The sequence below is a fragment of the Elgaria multicarinata genome, chromosome 5 (assembly GCF_023053635.1).
Source record: "Elgaria multicarinata webbii isolate HBS135686 ecotype San Diego chromosome 5, rElgMul1.1.pri, whole genome shotgun sequence".
Taxonomy (NCBI): domain Eukaryota; kingdom Metazoa; phylum Chordata; class Lepidosauria; order Squamata; family Anguidae; genus Elgaria; species Elgaria multicarinata.
Window position 1 is genome coordinate 103,387,226 of NC_086175.1, and position 27,044 is coordinate 103,414,269.

The 27,044-nt window shown below is 42.2% G+C and overlaps 1 protein-coding gene across 1 annotated transcript in view; it reads right to left on the bottom strand.

Moving 5' to 3' along the window:
* The window catches only part of LSAMP (limbic system associated membrane protein), a 567,030-nt gene that overhangs the window by 260,381 nt on the left and 279,605 nt on the right, over positions 1-27,044 (bottom strand). Inside the window, exon 2 of the mRNA XM_063126940.1 lies at positions 22,108-22,340. Coding sequence (XP_062983010.1) covers positions 22,108-22,340 — 233 coding nt within the window. The remainder of the gene's footprint in view (positions 1-22,107; positions 22,341-27,044) is intronic.

Below are 27,044 nucleotides of genomic sequence, written 5' to 3' on the forward strand. Positions count from 1 at the left end.
CATGCAAAACACCTGCTCTACCATTGAGCTACAGCTTCTCACAGCTCTCTTGGGTCTCAGAGAAGGCTCTTTCCCATCACCTGCTATCTGACCCATTTAACTGGAGATGGCGGGAATTCTGCATACACAGCATGTGTTCTATTACTGAGCTCTAGTCCCTCCCTCCCCAAACCAAACAGCATTTCTTATTTTGACTCTTTATTTTCATTTTTGCCAGTCACCATAACAAGAGCCATTCTCCAATAGATCAAGAGTCCATCTAATCCAGCATTCTGATCCTACTGTGGCCAGCCAGTTGGGTATGGGGAGCCCACAAGGAGGACATGATTGCAGCAGGACCCTCTCACCTATGTTCCCCAACAACTGTGATACATAGGCATACTGTCTCTGATACTGGAAGTAGCATATAGCCATCATTGCTAATAGCCACTGATAGCCTCCTCCAGGAATTTGTCACAGAGATTATGTTGATTTCATAAAGCAGGAATGGAAAAACTCTGGCCCTCTTGTAACTCCCATCATGCCTCAACATTGGTTATACTGGCTTGGCCTGATGGGAGTTCCAATCTAGCAATATCTGGACTGCCTCACGTTTCCCACTCTTACTATAGAGGTTTTTAAGCAGAGGCTCAATGGCCATCTACCAAGGATGCTATATCCCTGGATTTCCAGCATTGGCCATGGGTGAGGTGGGTAACCTTTATGGTACCTTCCAAATCTATGCTTCTATTACAGGGATAGGAAACCCCTGGCCTGTGGAGTGCATCTGGCCCCAACCCCCACATTGGCCTCTCCCCAGCAAACAACACCACCCAGCTCTGCTGGCTTTTCCTGTCAGGAGGGGCTCACAGAAGAGTGGTTGGTTGTACAATGCTAGAAATCATAGCTGAGGTGATATTTGAACTTGGGACTTCCCAGTCGCATATATTGCTGCTGCATTGTACTAGCTCTCAGGTTGCCATCCCAAGAGTAAGAACATATTTCAAGTACATCTGTAGTGAATCTTATTTCACTTTCCCATACAAATGTGGAAAGTCAGAGCAGTTCTGAAGATTTCTCAACAAAATCTCATGGGCAACAGTTCAAAGCCACAGGGAAGACCAGAAGCATCAATTAGGTCAAACTCATCCTGTTGATCTCGAGATGATGCCAATCCTCTTTAGCTACCAAGGTAGTATCTCTCCTCAAAGCCAGATGGCAGCTCAAATGAACTGGATCTAGAAATTGGCTCTACCCGGAAATGTTTTGAACTGTGATGCAGAAGACAAGAGTGCTCTTTGCCTCTATCTCGCTCCCTGGATAGTCTTACATACATTGAAGATCGGAGTATTTTTTTTCACCAAAAAGCTCCTTGTTCCCTAAGATTGAATATGCCATTTTTGGGCTTGCATTTTTAAATCTATTTCAATTTGTCATCTGAGTATAACACTCCCTCCTCACACCCTAAAAAGAGCCTTCAAGGCCATAATACCCCATTTTGGATGGGCAATAGCATCTGTTTTCAAAAAGTCTTTTCAAACGCCTCTCTGCTTGCTTAAAATTTGATCGCTGTGTTTGTTTGATATCCCTTACCTTTTCAGAAGGGAGGGGATCAAACTTTATTTTTTCTAAATGAACAAACCGAATAGCAGGAGTGAAAAGGAAACTCTTTATCTTGCCCTTTCCCACCTAAGCTGTGCTGTTGAACTTCACAAACATCTGCTTTCTGGTCCTTGACAGAACAGCTGGATGCATGTTTTGAATAAATGCTCAGAGCACTGCAGCAGGAGTTAGAGATTAGAACAAAATCCATCTTCAACCATTTCTGTGTTAAATATGCACAGCTCAGCAGAGGGAGGGTGGATTTCAATGGCGCTCAGAGTGGTAGAAAACAAATGTCAGTAGTAGCCCATCAGGCAGAAGTGAGATCTAAAGGTCCCAATGGTGTTCACGTTTTGAAAATATCCAAAACTCTTTTCGACTTGTCAATATCTACCCTGCTTGCTCATGCATTGGGATGGGTAGGTTATGGTGTTCCTGGAGTCCAGTGTTGAAACTTAGTTGTGGCAGCATGAAGTAAATCTACACTTCACTTTACACTTGATCTTGGGCCTGAGCAAGAGCAAGTGATACCTCCTTTATATGATACCACAGAGTGCTTCTGTGTAATTCATCTCAATAGTTTCCAAGTGTCTTGCAGTAAAATTAGTCCATTCATTCTAGAAGTGTTGAAAACAAATGGGCTAATCTCACTGTAAGACAGAAAGGTCAGTACTATTACTCCAATTTCAAAAGTGGGAAACAGAAACAGAAACTTCCCTCATATCAAAATCGGATTTGAAGCTCCACATTTCTTAGCACTAGTGAACTCGAGCTCTTTGTTTGCCTTGGTGAGCCATTTGGTTGTGAACGCATCCCAACTTATATATGATCAGAAAGGGCTCTCAATCCATCAAGCGATCCCGGAGCTATTTTTGTGAGTCTGTTACAAGAACTACACAAATCAACCTCTGCTCACAGCTACAATGACACAAGATACCAGAGACCATCAAATTATATTAGTGAGGTGAAACATTTCATGGCATCATCACTGAGCAATTCTAAGGCTAGTTTAGGGTTGTAAAATGTGAGTATGTTTTACATAGAGTTCATAACTAGGGGAAACTGCTGCCATCAAAGATATACAGTTCAGTGCCATTCTTATATTGGTGCCATCTCCTGTGAATGATGCATTAGAGAGTATTGCTGTGTGTGCTGCCATTATCCTCTGTGATCTTCTTGGTCCATCAGAGGCCAGGAGGAAAACAAACAAACAGACATTGTATTTAGAGAAGCTTGTGCACACTCAATAGATTTATTGTTGTTTTACTTGTTTTAAATTTTGGAAACTGCCTTGAAATCTTTGATAAAAGAAGGTATATAAATGTTTTAAAGAAAGAAAGAAAATATTTTCACAGGACACTTATATTTCAATCCAAATTATTCTGCTTTGAATTGCTTCCCAGGGCAACACTCCTTTTCTCATGCCTTAAACTGGCCAGCTTTTTTCTCGCTGTTATTCTTAAACCTCTTCTCACGATAGTTCATCACTCAGCTCCGACTGCCAGTCACTCTTAAATTGAAAAAGGGCACCTACATGTCGTCTCGCAAGGATACCATGCTCACAATAAGATTCACAACATGGAGAGATTGAGATTGGAATTGCCATAGTGAAAAATGATACATTAAAAGACAATTTGTCCTGTTGGGTGGTTAAAATGGCTCCATTGGTTAACCCTCTTCAGCCTCCCCACCTCCCAAAATAGATCCCAGTGCTAGGACAAAGAATTTGGCCCAAACCTTTTGAGGGGGCTGGAGCAAACACCCTCCTTCAAAATTGCATTAATCTTTTGGGATGGAGCTGTAGTATTTTCAGGTGGGGGTGTACTTACATTAAGATCTGGCCATCTTTTTTCTTTTCTACTTAAAAAAACCCCAAAGCGGCCATTCCAAATGGCAGCTTGATTGAGTTGTGCATCCTGACTGCCATTCATTTTAAAAATGTGGGCCAGAATCCCCCATGGGAACTATGCTACTGACTCATTATTGATCCTTGTAAGCCATTCTGAGAGCCTTTTTCGGCTGAGGCAATCATCATCATCATCATCATCACCACCACCACCACCACGTAACTTTTCCCCCCAGGTGCATTCTTGGAGTGGGGGAGGAGAGATGGCTGCAGATTTCAGTAAGGAACTGGAAGACTGAGTCCAAATGGGAAGAGAAGAAAAAAATCATGGGAAGAAGTCAATGGCAATGAAACTAGAAATCCTTGCTGCTCAGCAATAGGGCAAGTAGTATCACCTAGCTGTTTTTCAGCTAAATGTCACAATGACTTTTTTCCCTTCCATGTTAGAGGCCAGTTATCTGTTTCCCATCACAACAATCAAAGCTTTGAAAACAGCAAAAAAAAAAATACAATGTGAAACAGAGAGTTTTCTATTGTGGAGAATTGAAAGAAAGGAGCAAATGACTGTTTCAGAGGCGATGAGAAGGCACAGTATGTGAGGGACAAAATATTTAATAAAACTGCTCAGAAAAGTATTTGAACTCCATTAAACATGCAAAATAAAATGCATCTTTAATAGTTAGGGTTTATAAGGCAGCATGGCTCAGATACACGGATGCACCGTCACTCTATACATTATCATCGCAAACAAGTTTGTTGTAGGATATGATCTGTCCTGCAACCTATTTCACATCTCATTGGGTAGCTGACTTAGATCTGATTTATATGTGATATTTTGTTTTCTCTCACTCAGTATCCTAAGATGATTGGTTTTGAAGACAGACACCCGTTCATTAAAGAAAACTAGATATGATGAAGAACGATGTGTTATTCTAACACAGATGATCGTCTATGAACAATGCTGACTGGGGAATTCTGGGTGTAGGTAGGAAGGATGGCCTGAAAACTCTTCATCCTTCTGACTTTGCCTACGTGCATTAGCAATACAAAACAGCATAGTAGACTATTTCACTTAATATTTTTTACAAGGCAAGTAGTACCACCTAGTTCTTTTTTGGCTAAATGCCACCATGACTTTCCTCCCTGCCAGGTTACAGGCCAGTTATCTGTTTCCCATCACATAATCTGCAATACAACAGAAACGGTTGTTTGTTCTAGATAAAGGCAGAATGTTTTCCATGACCTTTTGCTACAGATAGTTCAGCTAGCAACAGAAAACAGGGTTTGTTTGGGGGTGGGGTGGAGTGGGGTTCTTTTGCTTTGCGTAATTATGGGCTCATCCACACATCTTGATTATTGTGTGAGTGTGGTAATAATCACCAATCTGCAATGTTTGTTCTGCTGTGCTGATATTGTTGACAGAAATGAGCACATTTAAAAAGGGGACAACAGTGATCAGAGAGATTCAACAGAGAGCTTCAAAATCAGAAACGTGGTCTAAAGAGGCAGTGCAGTGGTATGTGTGTGTATGTGTTGGGGGGAAGATAAGAGATACAGTGTTTTGGTTGCAGCCTAATAAATTTAGGTTGCCCCAGATAAATTGGTGGAAAGTTCCATCCCCTCCCCTAGGATTGGTTAGGTCACACAGCCCAAATCCTTAGGCCAACATAGCCTAATTGCTTTTTCTGGCTGTTTGCGTTGCCCTTTGGGCTGTCCCTACTGTCATTACTTTGCTGACCTTCATGAAATTTAACTGCCCAGCCCTGCACATAACTCACACATATAAGAAATGGTCTCCCGTGGAGTCAAACACAGCTTTTGTGTCCATAGTTGCCAGGAGATTGCTGAACCAAAGCAGTGAGTGTTGACATGAGAGGGATTGTGACATAATGTTTTATCATTCTTGTTTATAGTGTATGGACACACAGCACTCATTAAAGTTCAGATGAGCATGGGCAGGAGAGAAGATGGCTATGGCTTAGATTAATTTCTGCTGCACAAGCTGTGCTTGAGAAGTTATTTATGTGCAGTTTCAAGGGGAAAGGTTTGAACTAAGTTCTCCATCTGTTTGTGAAACCACTGGTGGCCCCACATTGCCATAGGTCATCATAGGAGGTACTACGAGTGGAGGCTGGTGGCTCCAATGTCAGTTGGATTGTGAATCAGCTCCAGGTTTCAGTGAGAAGCAGTCAGAACACTAAAGGAGTTATCCAAGGTGTGCAGTGATATATGGTGATACGAAGCCTCTATCTGTGGTCTTTGATCTGTGATAGCTCATTCATACTGGCTGTATTTATGAAGCACTGCGCATATATGTATGAACCAGCTCAAGGTCCCACTGTTTTCTGCATCGGTCCATTTATATTTAACCTCCAGTTTCTCTCACATTCTCAAACCTTGTATAGCAAACCTGCCCTCTTAGTCTGTCAAGGGCCTGTTTGGAAGGCTGAAGCTATGCATATGGGTATTTTTAATTAAAGACTGATGTCAGGGGGAAGATGTGGGAAAGAAAGGAAGAAGAGTTGAGATTCTAACCAGAAAGCTCAGTTACAAGTTTAATAGCCTGAATGACATGGATATTCGGGCCTTGCTAGACCTACCTGCAAATCCGTGTGAGAGGAGGGCCAGCCCGCGCTACAAGTAGCGTGGGCTGTCGCTCTTTTCCATACGTCAGACACAACAGGCTGCATGGAAGCCCAGTCGTGTCCGCCATTTTAGTTTAGTTTTTAAAGGGGACGGATGCGCAGGAGTGCACCAGCGATTAAGGTAAGGGTGTTGTTTATTAAAAAAGGGGTTTCCTGCTCCCCCTGGCTCCGATTCCACCCCCGGCTCCGATTTCTGTCCCTCCGGCTCCAATCTCTTTCCCCCATCTCTCTCCTGGCTCCAATCTCTCCCCACCCCAGCTCCGATGGGCCCAGCACTCGTATGGAGCACTGTGCCCTGTGCGCAGCTTCTCCCGGCTACGCGCAAGTAAGCCATGTAGCTGGGAAAAGCCACAGAACGGGCCAAACCTTCCACAGTCCTGGCCTCAGGACTGCGGAAGCCCAGGACTGCGGAAATACTGGGTTACAAGCAGACCCTGTTACCCCAGGGCAAGGGAAGGTTGACCTGTGCCTGACCCCGGGATCCCCTGTGAGTCATTTGGACACACAGGAGCGAGCCCCGGTGTCAGCCCGGGCTAACGCGTGGTCTAGCAATGGCCTGAGATGCAGTCACACTAGGAGTTTTCTTTGTTTTTGCTTTTGCTGTTGGTTTATAGTGGGGACTACTAATAGAAAGGCTGTGTAGTTAAGTCTTGACCACAGTAGTCTGAGATAGTGCTAAAAGATCCCAAATTAAAGAAATGTCTTTTTAATACGGCTTTTTAAATTGTTACGGTCTTCATATTTTGTTGGGTTTATAATTTGTTTATCATTCTCATTTCTTGAACTGTTGTAAATTGCCTTTGTTGGTTCCAGAAAGGCAGAATAGAAATGATGATGATGGTGATGGTGATGGTGATGATGATGATGATGATGATGATGATAATAATAATAATAATAATAATAATAATAGCCGCACTCAGATGCTCTTTCCCTGTGTTATTTGAAAGGACTCACATGGATATGTCTGGAAGAGAGCGTAACTATCTCTGTCTTCTGTGTCAGAAATAACCAGAGAGCCCTAGTCAAAAGATAGCTTCCTTCATACTTCCTCATTTATTTATCACTCCCTCTAATAGTGAACTCATGTGATGAGTGTTGACAGAAATGGAACCAAAACACATCCTCTGAGAATCAAGAGAGAGAGAAATCAGTATGCGCAAGAAAACTGTAGAAGTACAACTAATGAATAAGAAAGAAAGACTTGAGGGAGTACCCCCTCACCCCAAAAAACAGCTCAATAAAGTTTGAGCATGTTCAGTAGTCACAGAAACTTAAATGTAAGTTGGAAAAGAAAAACAGAAAACTGGGGGTCTGGGAAGGGAAGAATGGAATGCCCCACTTGGAGGTAATTTGGCTAGAACCCTGCACAGCAGCATTCCTATTAGGAGGATAGGACAAACCTCCTAATGTGAAGTGAGGATATGCTGCAACATTTTGTTGCAGTTCCCATTAATTACTTTTATAACCCACCTTTCTTTCACCATGGAAGACAAGATGGTAAATAGAGCTTTCAGAGAGTCTCCTACCTGAGCACAGACCACACTCAGCCCTAGTTAATTTCAGTCAGACTGCTGCATCATTCATGTGCCTTCATTTAACCTCCTTATTTAATACAAGGGGATGCAGAATAGCTACTGCTTTTCATCTCTGAATGGGAGGCAAAGCAGAGATCATCGTTACTTTATATATCCCTCTGAACTGGCTTTGAGAACAGTGCAGGCATGAACTCTACTGCTGAATTTAATGTGAGAGTAAACTACTGGAGTTTGAAAACTAAGTGCAAAAGACATTTTGACAACGATTCATAATGGACACTGGGACTTGGGTTTGAAAAAAGAGTGAAGAAGGATTACAACAATGCTAGACTAAAGTTTCTTAGAAATGGTGGGTTTTAACAAGAGAGTAACAAGTTTACCTCAGGTCACTAGAAATGTACGAATATGACTATTTTTCTCACTGACAGAAGTGTAACTATATATACACCTGTGGAAGTGAGAAGACTATTAAATGCATCTGAAGTAAGGAGGTGTGATTCTCAAGAGAAGTTTCAGAGCTGGAATCACCCGAGGGTATAAATAGTGGTGTCGTTTACTCATCAACTATACACAGGCCATAAATCAACCGTCAACAAGACAACTACATATTGCGAACTGAAATTTGTGTGTGTGTGTGTGTGTGTGTGTGTGTGTGTGTGTGTGTGTGTGTGAGAGAGAGAGAGAGAGAGAGAGAGAGAGAGAGAGAGAGAGAGAAATTCAATATCCCACCCTCCAGTTCCATTTGGAACTCTCAGGATGGTGTACAGTAGCCTTTTCTGACCTGGTGACCTACAGAAGTATAATAATGGAAGAGGCAGTCCAACACAACTCAAGAGCACAGGTTGAGGAAAGCTGGACTACAGTGTCTCTTATGTTGTGTATGTTTGACACTAAGGGCAACTAACAAGGTAGTCCCAACTAAAGAAAGTCTTCTCACTTCTGCTCAGCAGTCTTAGGGAGTTAGTGTAGTAACATGGTATAGACACCAAACTATAGATGAGATGTCATCAGAATGAATCTCTCTTTTACCATAAATTCACTAGGTAGTCTTAGACAAGTTACTCTTCCTCAACTGTTCCCCCTACATTAGGAGTTTAATAATACTGATATTATTAGCATCAGCATCAGCATCAACAACAATCTTCATTATCATCCTTATACTATTCCAGGTATTACAATGAGAGGTCAAGATTATTATCTTTGTATTGGATGAGTATGTATGAGAGAAAAAGACTTATCTAATAAGACCATAAAGAGCTGAATTAGGTTTTTGTTTTTTCAGAGGAAAAACATAAACTGGTCTCATCCTCACTGATATGCACAATGATACATGTTCTCTTCCTCACTCCTTAAAATTATTTTTTTCGTCATCAGGGAATGCACAATGATACAAGTTCCATGACTTTGCCATGGGGGTTTATTTTAAGACTCCGAATGTTAAACTAGACAACACATAATACAGTAGAGTTGACATTAGGGTTCTGAGTCCATTCAAATGTCTCCTTTTAAACCATTCCAGGCCTAAAACAGCCACACAGCTACAGTCCTAGTAGTTTGTCTCTTTGGCAAAGGAATATTTTGGCCAAGAAATATTTTAAATTCAATAAATAAATAAATAAATAACAACAACAAGTGAGGAAAATAAAAGGGAGCACCAGCTTGCACAAAGGTGATGCAAGCAAACAATAAGAGATGCAAAAAAGCATTTTGAAGAGCACATTGCTAATAATATCAAGTCCAACAATAAAGAATTATTTAAATATATCAGAAGCAGGAATCCAGCTAGGGAAGCAGTTGGACCGTTGGATGTCAATGGAGTTAAGGGAGTACTAAAGGAGGACAGGGAGATTGCAGAGAAGCTGAATGAATTCTTTGCATCAGTGTTCACTGCAGAGGAAACAGGACAGGTGCCTGTGCCTGAACTGATGTTTTCAGGAAGGGAGTCTAAGGAACTAAGGCAAATAGTGGTGACAAAAGATGAAGTCTGCAACCTTATTGACAAATTGAAAGCAAATATATCACCAGGCCCAGATGGTATCCATCCTAGAGTTCTCAAAGAAGTCAAATACTTCAGGGTTGCGGACCTTCTAACAAAAATATGCAACATGTCCCTATACCAGAGGACTGGAAGATGGCTAATGTAACACCAATTTTCTAAAAGGGATCAAGGGGGTGAATCCAGGAAATTACAGGCCAGTTAGCTTGACACTCATTCCAGGTAAATTGGTTGAAAGCATTATTAAAGGCAAAAATAGTAAGCATATAGAAGGGCATGTCCTGCTGAAGAAGAATCAACACGGCTTCCGCAAAGGCAAGTCCTGTCTCCCTAATCTTCCAGAATTCTTTGAGAGTGTCAACAAACATGTGGACGGGGAGATCTGGTGGACATTGTTTACTTGGACTTCCAAAAGTCTTTTGATAAAATCCCTGATCAAAGATTCCTGAACAAACTTAGCTGTCATGGAATAAGAGGAGAGGTCCGCTTATGGAACAGTAACTGAACAGAAAGCAGAGAGTAGAAATAAATGGTCAAATGTCTTGATGGAGAGAAGTAAATAGTGGGGTCCCACAGGGATCAGTATTGGGACCAATTCTTTTCAATTTGTTCATAAGTGATCTGGAATTAGGAGTGAGCAGTGAAATGGCCAAGTTTGTTGATGACACCAAATTATTCATGATTGTTAAAACACAAAGGGATTGTGAAGAGCTCCACAGGGATCTCTCCAAGCTGGGACAGTAGGCATCCAAATGGAAGATGCGGTTCAATGTAAGCAAGTATAAGGTGATGCACATTGGGGCAAAAAAACCCAACTTCAAGTATAATCAGATGGGATCTGAGCTGGCAGTGACTGAACAAGAAAGAGATCTTGGAGTTGTGGTGGACAGCTCGATGAAAATGTCAACCCAGTGTGTGGCAGCTGTAAAGAAGGCAAACTCCATTATAAGAAACTATAAGAAAAGGAATTGAGAATAAAACTGACAGTATCATGCTGCCATTATACAAATCTACGGTGCAACCACACAGAGAATATTGGGTACAGTTCTGGTTACCACACCTAAAAAATGCTATTATAGAGCTGGACAAAGTGCGGAAAAGGGCAACTAAACTGATTAAGGGTCTGGAGCATCTCCCCTATGAGGGAAAGTTACAACAGCTGGGGTTGTTTAGCTTGGAAAAAGGAGGCTAAGAGGAGATATGATAGAGGTATTCAAATTATGCATGGTGTGTAAAATGTCAATAGAGAAACATTTTTCTCCCTCTCTCAAAATACTAGATCCTGGGGTCATCCCATGAAGCTGATTGATGGTTGCTCTAGCATATGTATCTGAAGCGTCTATGAATCTTAGGTTACATCTTATTCAGCAAAAAAATTTGTTTTGTGTCTATTAGACTCACCCCTTTTGGGAGGAATTTATATTAAGGATGAACTTTGTGCTGAAACAATCTATAATATGGAATAATTTGCATGTCCTCCTAAATTACCTACTGGCTTCTTGGAAGTTAACACATGGTCAGCGCAGATAGATCTTCAGAGCCCTTATGACAGCCAAAAGACTTATATGATCAGATTGGAATGACAAATTCACACCTCCCATAATGCAATGGATCAAGGACCTAATAACGTTATCAACTTTTGAACGAGTGTTACACAGACGCAACTTGCAAGTGGATAAATATACGGATATTTGGTCTGCTTTTCTTGAAACCTTTGTATAACTCTCTCCCTGTTTCCCCCCAATGGTTTGATGTAAATGATGATAATTCTATATACACAATATATGGGGTGTTTTTTCCTCCCACTTTCATGATGGATTTTCTGTTTTGTTTGTTGATATTCACAATAACAAAAGTTTATTTTTTTAAAAAAAAATGCTGATTGGTGGGATAATCAGGACAAATGAAAGGAAGTAGTTTTTCACAAGAGCACACAGTTAAATTATGGAATCCACCAGCATAAGATGTAGTGCTGGCCACCAATTTTGATGGCTTTAAAAGGGGTTGGATAAATTCCTGGAGGCAAAGTCTATCAATGGCTACTAGCCCTAATGATTATGTGCTACCTCCAGTATCCAAGGCAGTAAGCCTGTGTGCACCAGTTGTTGGGGAACATGGGTGGGAGGGTGCATTGTTGGTCCCTATCAACAGTTGGTTGGCCACTGTGTGAACAGAGTACTGGACTAGATGGACCCTCGGTCTGATCCAGCATGGCACTTCATATGTTATGTTCTTAATAATATAATAATTATAACCCCCTCACAATCTGCATACCATATTTTGAAATGTTATCCAATATCACAATTCTTCTTTGAAAGTGCATTTCTAAGCTACCTTGTAAAATGCATTTTTGTTAATCCTGAAACATTGGGGGCAGGAGTGTCATTTAATCATAGTTATCAGAGCTTTTCTTCAGTATGAAAAAAATAGTTTCCTCACAAAGTACAGGGTTGAAGTGAATACACATTAATATGCAGATGCTTCTATTTTAATGTGTGAAGTAACCCAAAGAAACTCAAGAACTCGCCCTTCCAGATGATGAAGAAAGAAGTGAAGAAGCCTTATAGTCAATATTTTCCTCCAGAAACCCATTTTACTGTTTTTGTTTTAAATCTTTCTTTCCCTGTTACTACTTCTGTATGGAATAGGTTACATTGTTAGATCAAAAATTACTGGGGGAGGAAATCTGGAAGTCATACAACGTACTGTGGAACACAGGAAAAATACCATCTGTCTCGTCTTCTGTGTTTTCCTTTCTACTATCAATCTTCTGAACATTGAGCCACTAGACTACAGAATGAAACTGTAGAAGGAGAGATGGGGGAAGGGGAGATGTCTAACACTAAATTTGGATGTACTCATGTGTTTAAAATGTATTTCAGACACAATCCTAATAGCATCACATAGAATCCTAGAATTTGAAGCAACGTATCACCTACTTCAACCCGCACCTAAAAGGTAAGGAAATCCTGTTAATGAAAGCATCCCCCAAAATAGCTTGCCAAGACAGAACCATACTATCAAGGGCTAGGTATAGGAAGAGTTGTGTGGCACTATAAAGTTATCTTGTGATGAACTTTCATAGGTGGAACTACTTTTTATGGAACCATGGAAACCAGAAATGTCAATGTACATGAGGAGATCCTCCTACCGCCAAAGTGTGAGAGAACTGAAGTATGTCAGGTGATACCTTCCAATGGATCAATGCTCAATAGTACAAAGAAATATGAGCTGTTACCCAAAATCTCTTCTCCAGATAGGCAGCAGAAAACTAAAACTAAAACAAGCCGGTGGGGGGTGGGGAATTAAAGGGTAGAATATAATAAGACAAGGAAATCCAAATGTTTTTGGCCTCAGTGTCCAAGATTAGGCAGATATTAGGGTTGACTGTATGAGGCTGTCTTCACGGTGCTGCCGCTTTCACTGCTGCAACAGCAGAAGGCAGCGTGGGCAGCCATTAGGCTTGCCAAGCCCATCCCCTGCCCAGCTTCCAGTGACCAATCAGAGGTCACCTTCCACCTGGGAATGCCCCGACTTGACTCTGGAGTGAGGTCAAATGGTGGGAGAGCTATGGTGACCTCACTGCAGCATAAAAAGTTGGGGTAAGTCCCTGCCTTTTTTTTTTTAACAGTGCAGCTTTGCACTGTCCCACGGTGGCAGTGAATTTTATTTATTTATTTATTTATTGCACTTATATACTGCTCCCATAGTCAGGGCTCTCTGGGCGGTTTACAGAAATTCTAAAATTAAGATTAAGATGAGTATACAAAATTTAAAATTCTAAAACAGAACATACACACATAAAGCATTAAAAACCATTAAAAAACAAAACATGTGGGTGATTAAGATGTGCCGCCATATGCCTGGGCAAAGAGGAAAGTCTTAACCTGGTGCCGGAAAGATAGCAGCATTGGTTCCAGGTGAGCCTCATCAGGGAGATCATTCCATAGTCTGGGGGCCACCACTGAAAAGGCCCTGTCCCACGTTGCCACACTCAGAGCCTCTTTTGGAGTGGGCACCTGGAGGAGGACCTTAGATGTTGAACGTAGTGACCGGGTATATTCACGTCGGGAGAGGCGTTCCATCAGGTATTGTGGTCCCAAGCCGTGTAAGACTTTATAGGTCAAAACCAGCACCTTGAATTGGGCTCGGAAACATACAGGCAGCCAGTGCAAGCGGACCAGAGCAGGTGTTATATGGTCGAACCTTCTATTTCCCGAAATCAATCTGGCCGCTGCATTTTGCATGAGCTGCAGCTTCCGAACCGTCTTCAAAGGCAGCCCTATGTAGAGTGCATTGCAGTAATCTAACTTGGAGAATTGGCGCTTGTGTCACATAACTGATGCAGTGCCACCGTGCTGCCACACTGCAGGGATTTGAAAACATATAGACAGCCCCCAGGTTGAGTGCCATAGCGACACACATGTTTGTACTTCGTGTACAGATGCTAGGAAGACAACTGGAGCTTTCCAGTTTTGTACTGTGGTCATTAAAATGCAGCTAAATATAAATGTCTGCAATTGCCACATTTCAAACTTTCCTACATGAAAGCCTTTCTGTGTAGGAAAAGGCATAAAATATGAAGTGGTACAAATATCAATAGTGAAGTGGCACTAATAATCTAAAATTGCCACCTGCATCTTTTCAGTCTTTCATGCACATTTTCAGTTCTGGGAGGGTTTGTTCTGGTTTATTGAATTCAGTGGGGCTTAGTTCCCAGTAAGTCAGGTTAAATGACTGTCTTAAACTCATTTTCTTGACATGCAGATAGGAGCTACAAGACCAGAGGATCTAAGCCTTTTGAAGAAATACTTCAAAACGCAGACCTCAAGTATATAGAGATGTATAAAGAAAAGCAGCTGTCCAGTAGTGGTGATCAGCTGTCACAAATATTTCTGGCTATTGGCACAGATTAAATTGCAAATACTTCTGGTCACTGCCACTTTGTTAGTTGTGGGCAGTTTGCCCAAACTACCACATCCCTCACTTCTAACACAGTTGATTAAAAAAAAGCACCAGGAATTGAGGAAACCGGGAATTGGATGCAAATCCAGCTATAGATCTTTACATTTATATCCCACCACTTTTCCTCCAAGGAACCCAAGGTGGTGTACACAGTCCTGCTCCTCTCTATTTTATCCTCACCACAACAACAACCCTGTGAGGTAGGTTGGACTGAGAGTCTGTGACTGGCCCAAAGTCACCCAGAGAGCTTCCATGGCCAAGTGGGGACTAGAACTCGGATCTCCCGACTTCCAATTCAGCTCTCTAGCCACTACACTACACTGGCTCTCTAGAAAGATTCTTCAGATGCCAAGGAAATCTCAAAATATTAGGAGTCACGTTCCCCTCCAATCAGTGGAGGCTGGTGGCTCTGATTTCGGTGGGGCTGTGAATCCATTCTGGATTTTAGTTAGAACCCGCCAGAACTCCAAAGGAGCTATCTAAGATGCTGAACCCATTTCGAGGATAGGGTTTAGCACTTTGGATAGCTCCTTTAGTGTTCTAGCTGGTTCAGTCTGAAACCCAGAATGGATTTATAGCTACACCAAAATCGGACCCATCAGCCTCCACTGCCTTTAATAATGAATCCAGGTGGTGAGTGCTGAAAGAAATGGAGACAGAGCAGGACCACTGGGAAGCAAGAGGGAGGTAGCAGCACGCTGAGGAGTGCCCTGAAGTTTATAGATTCTCCCACCACCACCAAAAAAAATGTTTAAAAAGTTAATCTATTGGGGGTAACCCCTCTTGAAACAGTCCAATGAGGACAGAACATTCTTTGTAGCCATGGAATGTTAAGTTGGAAAAGAAAAACTGGTGTTGGGGTGGAATGACCAGCTGGAGAAGGACATCACTGACTGGAACTCTGAAGAGGAGCACTCTTACTGGGAGGTGAGACTACCTTATATTGGAGGCCTCACTTGTCTTGTTAGAATCACACAATATGTTCTCAGTTACATTGAATGTCAGGATGCAGCCCAAGCAACAACAAAGGCCAGAGTAGCATCTGAGGACATTAATGGATACTGAAAAACCAATGACACAATGGTTCAACCTCATCAGGCTAATGGTTGAATTTCTCATTTAGTGTCAGGCCAGATAATTTTAGATAAAAGAGTCAAGCACCCAATAGTCAGTTGGCCACCACATTTACAGACATTTATGAAGTTCTTGACATCTCAAGTTTGTAAGTATAGTAGACTAAATGTAGATCAAAGGAAGTACTTCTTCACCCAGAGCATAATGAAACTATTGAATTCACTTCCTCAAGATATAGTGATTGCCACCAATTTGGATGGCTTTAGAAGAGGATTGGACAAATTCATGGAAGAGAAAGCTATTAATGGGTGCTAGTCCTGATGGCTATATGGTACCTTCAGTGTCAGAGGCAGTATGCCTATGCACCCCAGTTGCTGGGGAACATGGGCAGGAGGGTGCTGTTGCACTCATATCCTGCTTGTGGATTGGCCACTGTGTGAACAGAATGGTAGACGGGATGGACCCTTGGTCTGATCCAGCATGGCTCTTCCTATGTTCTGACATTCTAGACTATTACCAATGAAAACATTGATCCCAAACTGATCCATACTGCAAAAATATCCTGACAAGTTCTGCCCATATAAGCCTTTTCACAGGGTTTGAAACTTGGCTCTAGCCATGTCTTAGAGATGTTTCCCCTGTTTTTAAGCTGTTTTACTTCTGTGTCTAAAAATGGGAATGGTTTAAACACGTAACTTCTTCAAACAGAGGCCAGGAACAATCCAACATCAACAGACACCAAAATAACCTTGGCTATCTAGATTTTATAAGCAAGCAGCTTGGTAGTTGCTTGTTAGGAATATATGGCTTTATATTACAGCTAGATGGGCATAGGGGATGCAAAATAGACGTTCCTTATAAATAGAAACATTAGAAGAGATCGATGTGAGTACAAGAGATTTAACTATCAGTTAAAGATCAATGTATAAAGATCTATTAAGCAATGGTGCTCACCAAATCTAGTTAAAACATTGATAAAGAATACTCTGAAGTTCAGCAATAGAACAGAATTGCTGAGAGAGATTACAAAATCTCCTTCTTTGGAAATTTTCAAGGATCCTCTAATGTCAATGTTGAGCTACAGGTGACCAATCCAAGAGCCACAATTGACTATCTACAGGAGCAGGAACTGTGATCACTCAGGGGCTGTCTAAAAACTAGGCCACTCACCATCTGGGGACAAGGCTGAGGTATTGGTTGGGAAACAGCAGAAATGCAGGGAAACATGCAGGCTAGAATGGCAGGCAAAAAAGGTAGCAAAACAGCCAGACTACAGTAGACTGTTGCTCAGGTAAAAGACCCTTGACCAACCTGGATGCTGAAGCCCAAAGATGACAGCACTGCTCTTTTTGTTGTCTAACCTGCAACTTAGAATGTAGCACAATGGTAGAGCAGATGTTTTACATGCAGAAGGTCCTAGCTTCAATCTTCAGCATTCCCAAGCAGTACTAGGGAGTTTCAGTACTGCCTGAAACCCTGGAGAGTTGCTGCTGGTCAATGTCAGTGACACTGGGCTAGAAGATGGACCAATGGTCCAATAAGGCAGCTTCCTATGTCCCTATGAGTACTGGCCCACAGACTGTGTGGCATACCACAAAGAGACTGAGCTATGAACCATGAAATTCCCAGAGCAAATCTTGTCCCTCTCCTTAACTCACTAGGTGATTATAGGCAGGCTACCATTTTCTCAGCCTCACACTTGCAATATGAGGATCACAATAAAGGACTCCCTTACAGGTTTATTGTAAGAATTACTGTGATAACGTATGTGAACCATTTTGAATGCTCAAGCAGTGCTATGTAATACCTGCTAGATGTGCTTTTCCTATTTCCAAGATAATGGCCTGTGCTTTTTGTCTTAGCTGTCAACTGCTTGTCATATTGATTTGACTATGTTAAACTGCTTGATACTGCTTCTGGTTTACGTAAAAGCTAATTTATTGTTTTGGAGTTGTTGTTTAGAAATCAAAAGTAATGCTATTAAAATTGACTGATCCCATTCACACCAACAAAAGAGCCATAGCATGTTTCACAACCACTATTTTGTAATAGATTTCTAGGAGAGTTCTAGATCTGGAGCATGGTGTGCCAAGGATAACCTCCCTCCACCTTTTTATTATTAGCATCAATTTACCTTTTTTTCTGTACAAAAACAGTTCAAGTCACCCCTACCTGTGCATTCACATTGACAAACATAAAATGTGAACCAGGTGGTCACTGAGATTGTGGTGGTTGGAAAAAATGTTGTTCTGCTCATCATACAGAATAAGGGATCTTCTGCCCTCCATATATGCGATTTGCATGGCTTTGTCAATATCATGTATCTTTTGGGGGAGTATCTATCAGGGGAGACCTGCAGCACTTAGCAGAGACAGATCTATTCCATCTAATCATCAATCTCCATCTTGAGATTTGAGGAGTCTCCATCTTGAATTTATGGCTGCAACATTAGATTGAGTTTTTGTTCTCTCCTCCACGCTTCTTTTCCCATTCCCGTACCCCTTGCTTTGTATAAAATCCAGCCTGATGAAGCATTCAGGAGAACTCAAATGCTTGCTCACTTGTTTGTGACATTTTGGTAGATCCTAATAAAGTATTGCTGAACTGTAGATTTTGGTTTTCCCCCCTTATAGATCAACAAAGCTTCCATTGCTTTTTACATGCAATCCTTAAGTATTTCTGTTGGATGTACAGAGAGAGAGTGTCAAGGGCATAAGGTATCCAACCCAAGACAACTAGCTAGATGGGGGGAAATCTATATCATCTTTTCTGCTGATGGTAATTTTATCTCTGCAATTAGCAGAGCAGCCTTCACAAAAAGCATTATTCACATGTGTTCAAAGGGAGCTTTGATTGTGAAAAGCTTCTATAGGCTGGAGCTGCTGCAGCTGAGGTATGACTGAAAGCCTTCTGGAAAAAAAAATCCTGTTTCACTCTCTCATTTCAAATTCGTCTCCCTTTTATGGCACTTCAGTCCCAGCATATCTTGCGCTGCCAATTATTGTTTCCTTTTAATAACGTTACGATGAAATTTGGCAAATAGGAGACGTCCAAATGCTAGGCAGTCAAGAAGAATACAGGAAGGAAACTATGCACAAATCACCAGCTTGACTAAGGAATAAACTCCACACATTTATCCCATGTTAGCAGCAACAATCACACATTACCTCGGCTATGTGGAAGAGCTATTGCAAATTAGCAATCAAAGATACAGCTTTTTGTTTTTAATCAGTGCAAACAGGAACAAACTTGTTCAGGGATATCCTAAAAGACTTGATAAATGCTATTTCAGCTAGAAATCTTAGAGAAATCCACAATGGACTCAAATGAGTTTGGATTTCTATGAATCGGACTTGTGGATTCTGGAGTTGTCAGTCCTTTCTTCTTCAGCTCTCTTTGTATTCACACAGTGCATAGTTAAACTATGCAATTCATTCATACCACAAGATGTAGTGATGGGTGGCCACCAATTTGGATGGCTTTAAAGAGGGGGGTAGACAAATTCATGGAGGAGAAGGCTATCAATGGCATGTGCTATGCCTATGTGCTACGCCCAGTATCAGAAGCAGTAAGCCTAGATACACCAATTGCTGGGGAAGATGGACAGGAGGATGCCATTGCTCTCATGTCCTGTTTGTGAGTTTCCCAGAGACAACTGGTTGGCCACTGTATGAACCAAATGCTGGAGCAGATGAACCCTTGGTCTGATCCAGCTGGCTCTTCTTATATTTTTATGTTCTTAACTGGTAACAATACTTGTATGCATTCCTTGTGAGGTTTTGCCTAACCTGATTTGGGAATGAAAGATTGAGCTGTAGCTCACTGTGCACTAGTACTTCTTCATTACCAATTTGGACTCTGACAGCTTCTTTCCCAAATGTCTGATTCTGGCAAAATGCTCTTCAGTGCGGTTCTTCATAAATTACAGCATCTGTATTTTCAGTACAGACACCACCTATGAGTAGAAGGCTAGATCTAAGTGGTTTGTGAGAAGAGGACCCCTTGGGGAAAAAATGTTGCTCCCCCACCTCCACTCCAAATTACCCATAGCCATCTAAGGTCCCCATTCAGTCTTCATCACCAGGCTTTGGTGTCTACCCAGTTTGTAAAATATGCAACAGAATAAGAGCACAGAGGGCTGTTGGAGGAACCCTGAAGTACTTCCTGTGCTCTGGAAAGGGCCCAGGATGTGAAAACATTCTCATTTCGCATGTTGGGCCTGTTGTGGTGAGCAGCGGTGACAAGAAAATGAAAGGGAAACTGCAGTAAGGCAGTTCTCCATTAGAGGGCTCTGAATTTGACACATATCCTCTTCCTTGTGTTTTTAAAGAAATGAAATGTGCTGCCGGCCTAATCTCATTTGAACATCTCCTAGCTCAGCCTTCCCTAACCTGGTGCCCTCCAGATGGTTTGGACTTCAATTCCCAATGTGGCCAATGCTCAGGAATGCTGGGAGTTAGACCAAAATATTGGGGGGGGGCACCAGGTTGGGGAAGGCTGTTATATTCTCTGCAGAGTCCAACCACTGGGATATCTTGCTGTTTGGGAATGATGGGAGTTGCGGTCCAAAACACCTGGAGGGCATCAAGTTGGGGAAGGCTGTTCTAAGAGCTCAGGGTGAGGCATTTCATAGCTCTGGTAATGAGGAATATTTCAACTGAGATGCCAAGGACTGAATCATGTACATGTAAAGCATGTTCTGCAACACTGAGTTATGGCCCCTCCCCAACCTGACTATGCAGCACGTCGTTGTGTTCAAAAAATTGACATGGTCTGCATGTCTGCAAGGTGGTTAGTAAGTCACCCAGAACCCATGGGCTGTTTGGAGGTTCTAGGTGGCTTGTTACTCATGGCAACAAGCCACCCTGTATGGTGGGGTTTGCACAACATGACAAGCTGCACTGCTGTGGGTAATCCACAGGCCTATGACCAGTCTACATGGCAGTGGAAATATGCCACCATGGCTCATTTCCCCCAGCCATGATCATGTGAACTTGGCCTCTGTGTACTAGGCAAAGGCTGCTGCACAGGATGAGACAGAGTTTCAGATTTTGAATTTCATCTCTTTGTGTGGAGAAAAGCTGTTGGCTTTTAACATTTTATTTGGCAGAGCAATTTTGGAACAAACCAACAAATTTGCCTTAGTCTGGTTGTTCATTCAGCCAAGTAGTCTCTACTCTACTAGCAGTGGTTCTCCAGGGCTACAGGCGGAGGCCTGTTGCATCACCTGCTACCTGGAGATGCCAGAGATTGAACATGAGACCTTTTGCATGCAAAAAAAAATGTGTTCTACTACTGAGCTATGATCCCTCCCCTAAACATCTCATACTTTTAGTTTATTGTCAAGAATGGATGGAAGGTTGGATAGGTGTTATTTTACACTTGACAGTCTAGCATCAAAATAAATAAATGGATCAATTAGTTGCATTATTAAGTCAATATAGTCAAACTGCCTCACTTCAGTCAATATCCCAAAACATTTGTACCAGTCACGTCTGACTAATCAAGGTCACCGAAAATATATTTGATCGATATAGCATCACCCTGGGGAGGAAAGAGAGACATTTGTATCATTGCCTCCAATCAACACTGACCTCACTGACAACTTCCCAAGAGGCTAAAATACACAGCTGTTTTTCCCCTGGAGATGGACTCCAGGTTTGATGGACCTCAGATCTACATGGAGAGACACCCCAGTTGCAAACACATATACATTTAGATCTTATCCGTTGTTTTATTTCCAGAGCCCTGAAATGGCTTTTTAAAAGCTGGTAATGTTTGACATGAGAAAGGAGATTTGGGTATCCAAAAAATTCCTTTAAATGCTACATAACTTTAAAAAAAAAAAAGCAATCTGGTTGTTGTTGTTTTGTTTTGTTTTTTCTATGGCTAGGGTGCAGCCTCTTACTTTGTATAAGCTTTTACTGTCGTTGGTATATGAAGAAAATTGGCTTAGTGGTTTATCAAGAAAGTAAAGACCTGCAACAAGATAACCATGTTTTGGAGTTATGAATTTTAATCCTGGGTCAGATACAGATGAAATTAGTTGAATTTAATTCCCATTGAAATAAATGGACTTAATTTAATCATAATTAACTCTATACATCAATTTCAACGGGACCCAGGTTCAACTAATGTACTTAGGTCCCATTGAAATGTACCTAGGTCCCATTGAAATTGATGTGTACAACCCTATGGGAGTAACCCTATTGATCAAAATGGGAATTACTCCTGAGTAGACATGCATAGGTTTTCACTGTACATGCAATCTCCTGTGGTTGACAGCAGGTAATCAGATGGTACAATAAGTCCACAAGTCAAGCAGGATAGCAATAAATATCTACTATTATTAATTCTCAGCACCTGAAAGTCATACGAACATGGACAAGATCACAGTGCTGGCTATGATGGCTAGTAGGTGGAGTTTCCCAAATCCCCTCCCCCTGCCATTCCATGATTTCTTACCTTGAACAATCAAATAAACCTGGGAAGTCTTGGGATGATGCAATGTTTGTACTGAGCATGTATATGACCCTTCATCATAGACGTCCACTTTCTGGATCCGGAGGCTGTATTCCAGAAGAGAAAGTTGCTGGAGCTCTACTCGGGGATCCAGGGACCACTTGTCCTGACCAGCAAAAATGATGCCAGAACGATTTAACCAAGCCACCTTGGAGCTTTTGTCTTCTATAAAACACCTGCATGGGATGACAAAAGGGAGATGTTGGTATCCAAGAAGTCCCTCCGGTATGGAGTTTGTAGCAAGCGTGCAGACTTTTCCCAAGGCACATTCACATTCACAGTGAAAGCTATTGTAGTTGCTTATCTTTAGAGCAGATTTCAATTGTCCAGGTTCTTTTCCTATTGTTCTTGTATTTGCCCACTCAATTCTCCCATATCTGTAAAATTCACATTTTACTGATGTGGAACTAGGGGGGACAGCAATTTGCCCAATAAATAGTGCCCACACAAACTGTGGCAGGTTTGTCAGCTTTCAGTCCAACTTGCTATCCATGCACCATACTGCCTTAAGCACTTGCATTGTTAATTGGCATGCTTAGTTACGTAAGCTTGTTTCTTAAGCTACTTAAACACACATCATGCTGACTTCTGCTGTTCATTCATTACTATGAGATGATAGTAATGATTACTATCTATTACTCTTTAAACATTCATTTTGTGTACTGCAGTGATCAGGCCTGTCCCCCCCAAAATGTGTCAATGTCTGCAGTGGAGGCTCCATCTATTTATGAAACCACTAGTGGTCCTACATTTCTGTAGGTGATCATTTGGGGTACTATCAATGGAGGCTGGCGGCTCTAATGTCAGTGGGGAGCTATCCAATGTATTTATTTATTTATTAAATTTATATACCGCCCCGTAGCCGAAGCTCTCTGGGCGGTTTCACACCTTGAATAGCTCCTTTAGAGCTCTGACTCATTTGGACTGAAACCTGGAGTGGCTTCACTGCCCCACTGACATCAGAGCCACCAGCCTTCACTGAAAGTCTGCTTTTCTATTATTCCCCCCCAATACACACACACACACACACACACACACACACACACACACACACACTTTTTCTTATTTTGAAAGCGAGTTCAAGCACTCTTCTAAAGTTTTCTACACTCTGTCTCCAGGCTACAAGCTTCTCTCTGAAACTGCCAATAGCGTGAACATAAAGTGAAAAGCATTTTTTTTTTAGTTTTCTTCCCATATGTACCCAAATGCTGGATGCAGAGCAGACTCAAAATATTCCCAGCCCCCTGCCAATCTGAGGAGTGAGAGGTCAGGGCTGTGAACTGTATTTTCAGTTTGTTACAGGAATGCAGCTGTTACATTATGCATTTACTCTCCAGTCCTGGCTTCTGCCAGCCCCTTTTGGTGTTAGAATGGTGTGTGATCTGCTTATTCCCCTCCTGCCATACTAGACAGCTTTTTAACTTTTCCCGAGAACTCAAGGCTGCCTGCCCCCTAGCCAGCATCACATCTACATCCCATGTGTTTGCTGCCCAAACAGTGCGAGAATCCTGCTCAGATTTTTACCAATTCCATACAGCTTTCCTGATGTCCTTAAAAAAACCCAGGTGACACAGAGGTGAGAGGAAGGAGGGGAAGGGGGGGCACACAGAGATGCAGAAACGGTTTTCCACCTGGCACGTCCCTCGTTGCAGCTGTCAATAACAGTGGGGTGTCTGCTAGCAAAATGATGGACTGGAAGCCCTTACAGGCGACATGAGTCATTCAGTCCTTTTATGCAAAAGCATAAAGAAGCTCTCACAAAGTCAGGCCCAGCTGGATCTAAAGGATGAAGTCAACCTAAGAGAATAGACACACAACATCACAGCCTTTCGCTCCAGATTAATTAATCTGGAGTAACTGTTCCCTGCTGGCTCAATCAAATATGCGTCAAATTCACTCGCTAATATCTAATCTACTTTCCAGATAAGATTACCATTTTGCTAATATTGCCCTGTGGTTTCAGAGATGAGGGGAAGGGCATTTTGGCCAGGAAACAGAGATAAAGGATTCTTATCACACTTCATGCGTTAATTGGGTTACCCAGTGCCAGGATGTTAGTGTAATCAGCAACAACTGCCCTGTGGATGACCACTGTTAATAATGTGGCTGTCACTTTCTGCATTTAATTTCCTTCTGGCCTCACTGTTTACCATGTCCCCACCACCACCACCAGTATATGCCTTCTATATAAAAATGGAAACTCTTCATAAGACTCCATGCATCTGATGAAGTAGGTTATAGTCTACAAAAGTTTATGCCCGAATAACTTCCTTACTCTTTGAGGTGCCAAAAATATTCTTTGTTGGGTTAGCAGAGAAAAGAAAATGGTTTGTTTTCATTGCCTAAGATGTTTTGACCATTGCTACTAAGGAAGAGTACGCTGTATTCGAAACACATTATGCAATTCGGAGTGCTTCTGCAAATAAATAAAACATTTTTTCTAGTACATGTTGAGGTTCCCCACTGTTTGTTGAACTGAAGATTGATGCTGCCCTCTTCTTAAATAAAATAAATATATCAATAAATACACCCTGAAGGATACTCTGATTAAGCCAGTAGCAAGAACAAAGGTCATTGGGGGTTCTCCCCACTCCCTCCCAGCAAGAACACGGACACTAATGGGAAAGATTATTTTTAAGTTGTTATTGTTTTCCTCTTTAATATAAATTTTAATTATTTGCTGTAAGCCACTGAGAGTTTTTGGGATGGGGCGAGACAGAAACGGAATAAATAAAATGAAATAATGATGACTCACGAGTTCCTACCTTACCTGTTATTATTGCTACTGCCACTGCTGTAACACCTTTTAACTTTGGTACATTTAGTTAACACTGGCTGCACAGTCTGTTGGCACTGTACAGCAATGGCTTGGGCTCTACCCACAGTGCTTACAATCAACATCAGAAGATAGGGAAAGCAGAGAGGCCAGCAATGTATTGCACTTGTATAGAAACTCTCCATGGGCGAAACAGGCAATGAGTTTGGGCAAAACACAGGTGATGAGCAGTTCTAGACAACCTAGCCCTGGTCTACAGCAAAGATTCTCTGAGCATAGGCTAGAATCCAACATCACTAATGGACATCTGCTAGTGCAACAGGGCTTGTTCCCTAGCCTTCACACCTGCAGTCCACTATGCTGCCTGGGAATTTTTCCAGTCATCCAGACCTAGTTTTGAGGGCATGAAGTGTAATTGCCTCCTTCTTGATTGCCCTGATGGCTAGCACTGGATCCCACCCCTGGTTAGAGATGGGATGAACAAAAATAAGCTCATTGGGGCTCGATTTGGGTCAGGCCAGAATAAAGAAATCATCACCATCAATGGGATTTCTCCAGAAAAGAAGTGCTGGGAATAAGGGACTTCCTCTCCCTGGACCATCTCAGAAAGCCAGTACTGAGGCAACTCCACTTGCAGAGAATTCCTAAAATGAAGAGGAGGAGGAGGGTCCATAAGGGACTGTGCTTTATTTGCATTTCTTTCTTTGACAACACCCATAGATGCCTAGGACTCTTCTCTGTAAACTTTCTTAGCTTCAAACATCCTGCCTTGACCATTATGCCAATCCTCGGGGCTTCAGGAGCCGTAGCAGTGCCAGCAGAGGCTATGATTCCAAAGAAGAGCACTGCCTTTTTAACTGAGGACTTCTTTCCGAGGAAGGCAGGGAGTGACATTTCATAGTACCTGCTCTCTGAACTAGGCCCTGCCAGTTACTTCTGGTCTTGTCTCCAGTGTCTGATTCTCAACTGAATCCTTTTCTTTACTGCTTGCCTGACTGCCAGCCAAGCTCACCAATGGCTGAATATTCCACTGCCAGTGCGCTCTCCCTCTCCCTCTCCCTCTCCCTCTTCCTCTCTCTCTCTCACACCCACACCCACACCCACAAAGACACCCCAAACTTGGGGGCTGCCCCTTTGTAGGATTCAGTCATGAACAGCAGACTCCCATGACAAAGTATGCAATTCACTACCACAAGATGCAGCGATGGCCACCAATTTGGATGGCTTTAAAGGGGGTTAGACAAAACCCTGGAGGAAAAGGTGATCAATGACTATTAGTCCTGATGGCTCCATGCTACTTCCAGAATCAGAGCCAGTATGCCTATGTGCACCACTTGGTGGGGAACATGGAAGGGAGGGTGTTGTTGCACCCATGCCCTGCTTGTGGGTTCTGTGGGCCACTGTGAGAATAGTATGCTGGGCTAGATGGGCCCTTGGTCTGATCTGCTCTTCTTACATTCTTATGCGCCTGGATTGTCCCCAATCACATCAGCTGCTATGTGAGCCCCCCACCCCTACCCCCAGTAACTTTTCTAGACATTCTTTGGTGAAAATAGTAGGAATGGCTGGTGGTGGTGGAAGCCTCCGGCTTAAAGATCTGGACATTCTCACAATCTGTGCAACTAGCATCCATTGCCATCAGGAAGCATATGCATTTTTATATGGTATTTTAATCTTATTCAAAGCTACTAGTCCCCATGGCTTCCTGGCCCAATAGATGCTTCTGTTAGACTTCATCATTTTGGCTTTCTGAATTATCTGCATTCCAGGCTCCAGAACCCTTGGTAGCTTAGAGAAGCAGTCCTTTGATGGCTACTTCTTCTGACTTCCATATTTTGAACAAAATATATAGGTCAACCCAAAGGATGGTTGACTCTTCTCTTCTCTGATGTATGTTTGAAGGCTAAAGGTAGGCAAACCCCACCCCCAACTCTCTGGTCATTATATTTCCACTTGCTTCATATATTTCTTTGTCTCTGGAGGGTCTGAGCCCTTAGCCCTTTCTCTGATCAAGGACCTATTATTTGGAAGTTAAAGAATCTGGCCACTTTTCTGTTCTTTTCTTCTAAAGAGCAGCAGATTCAACTAGATAGGCATTAAGGAC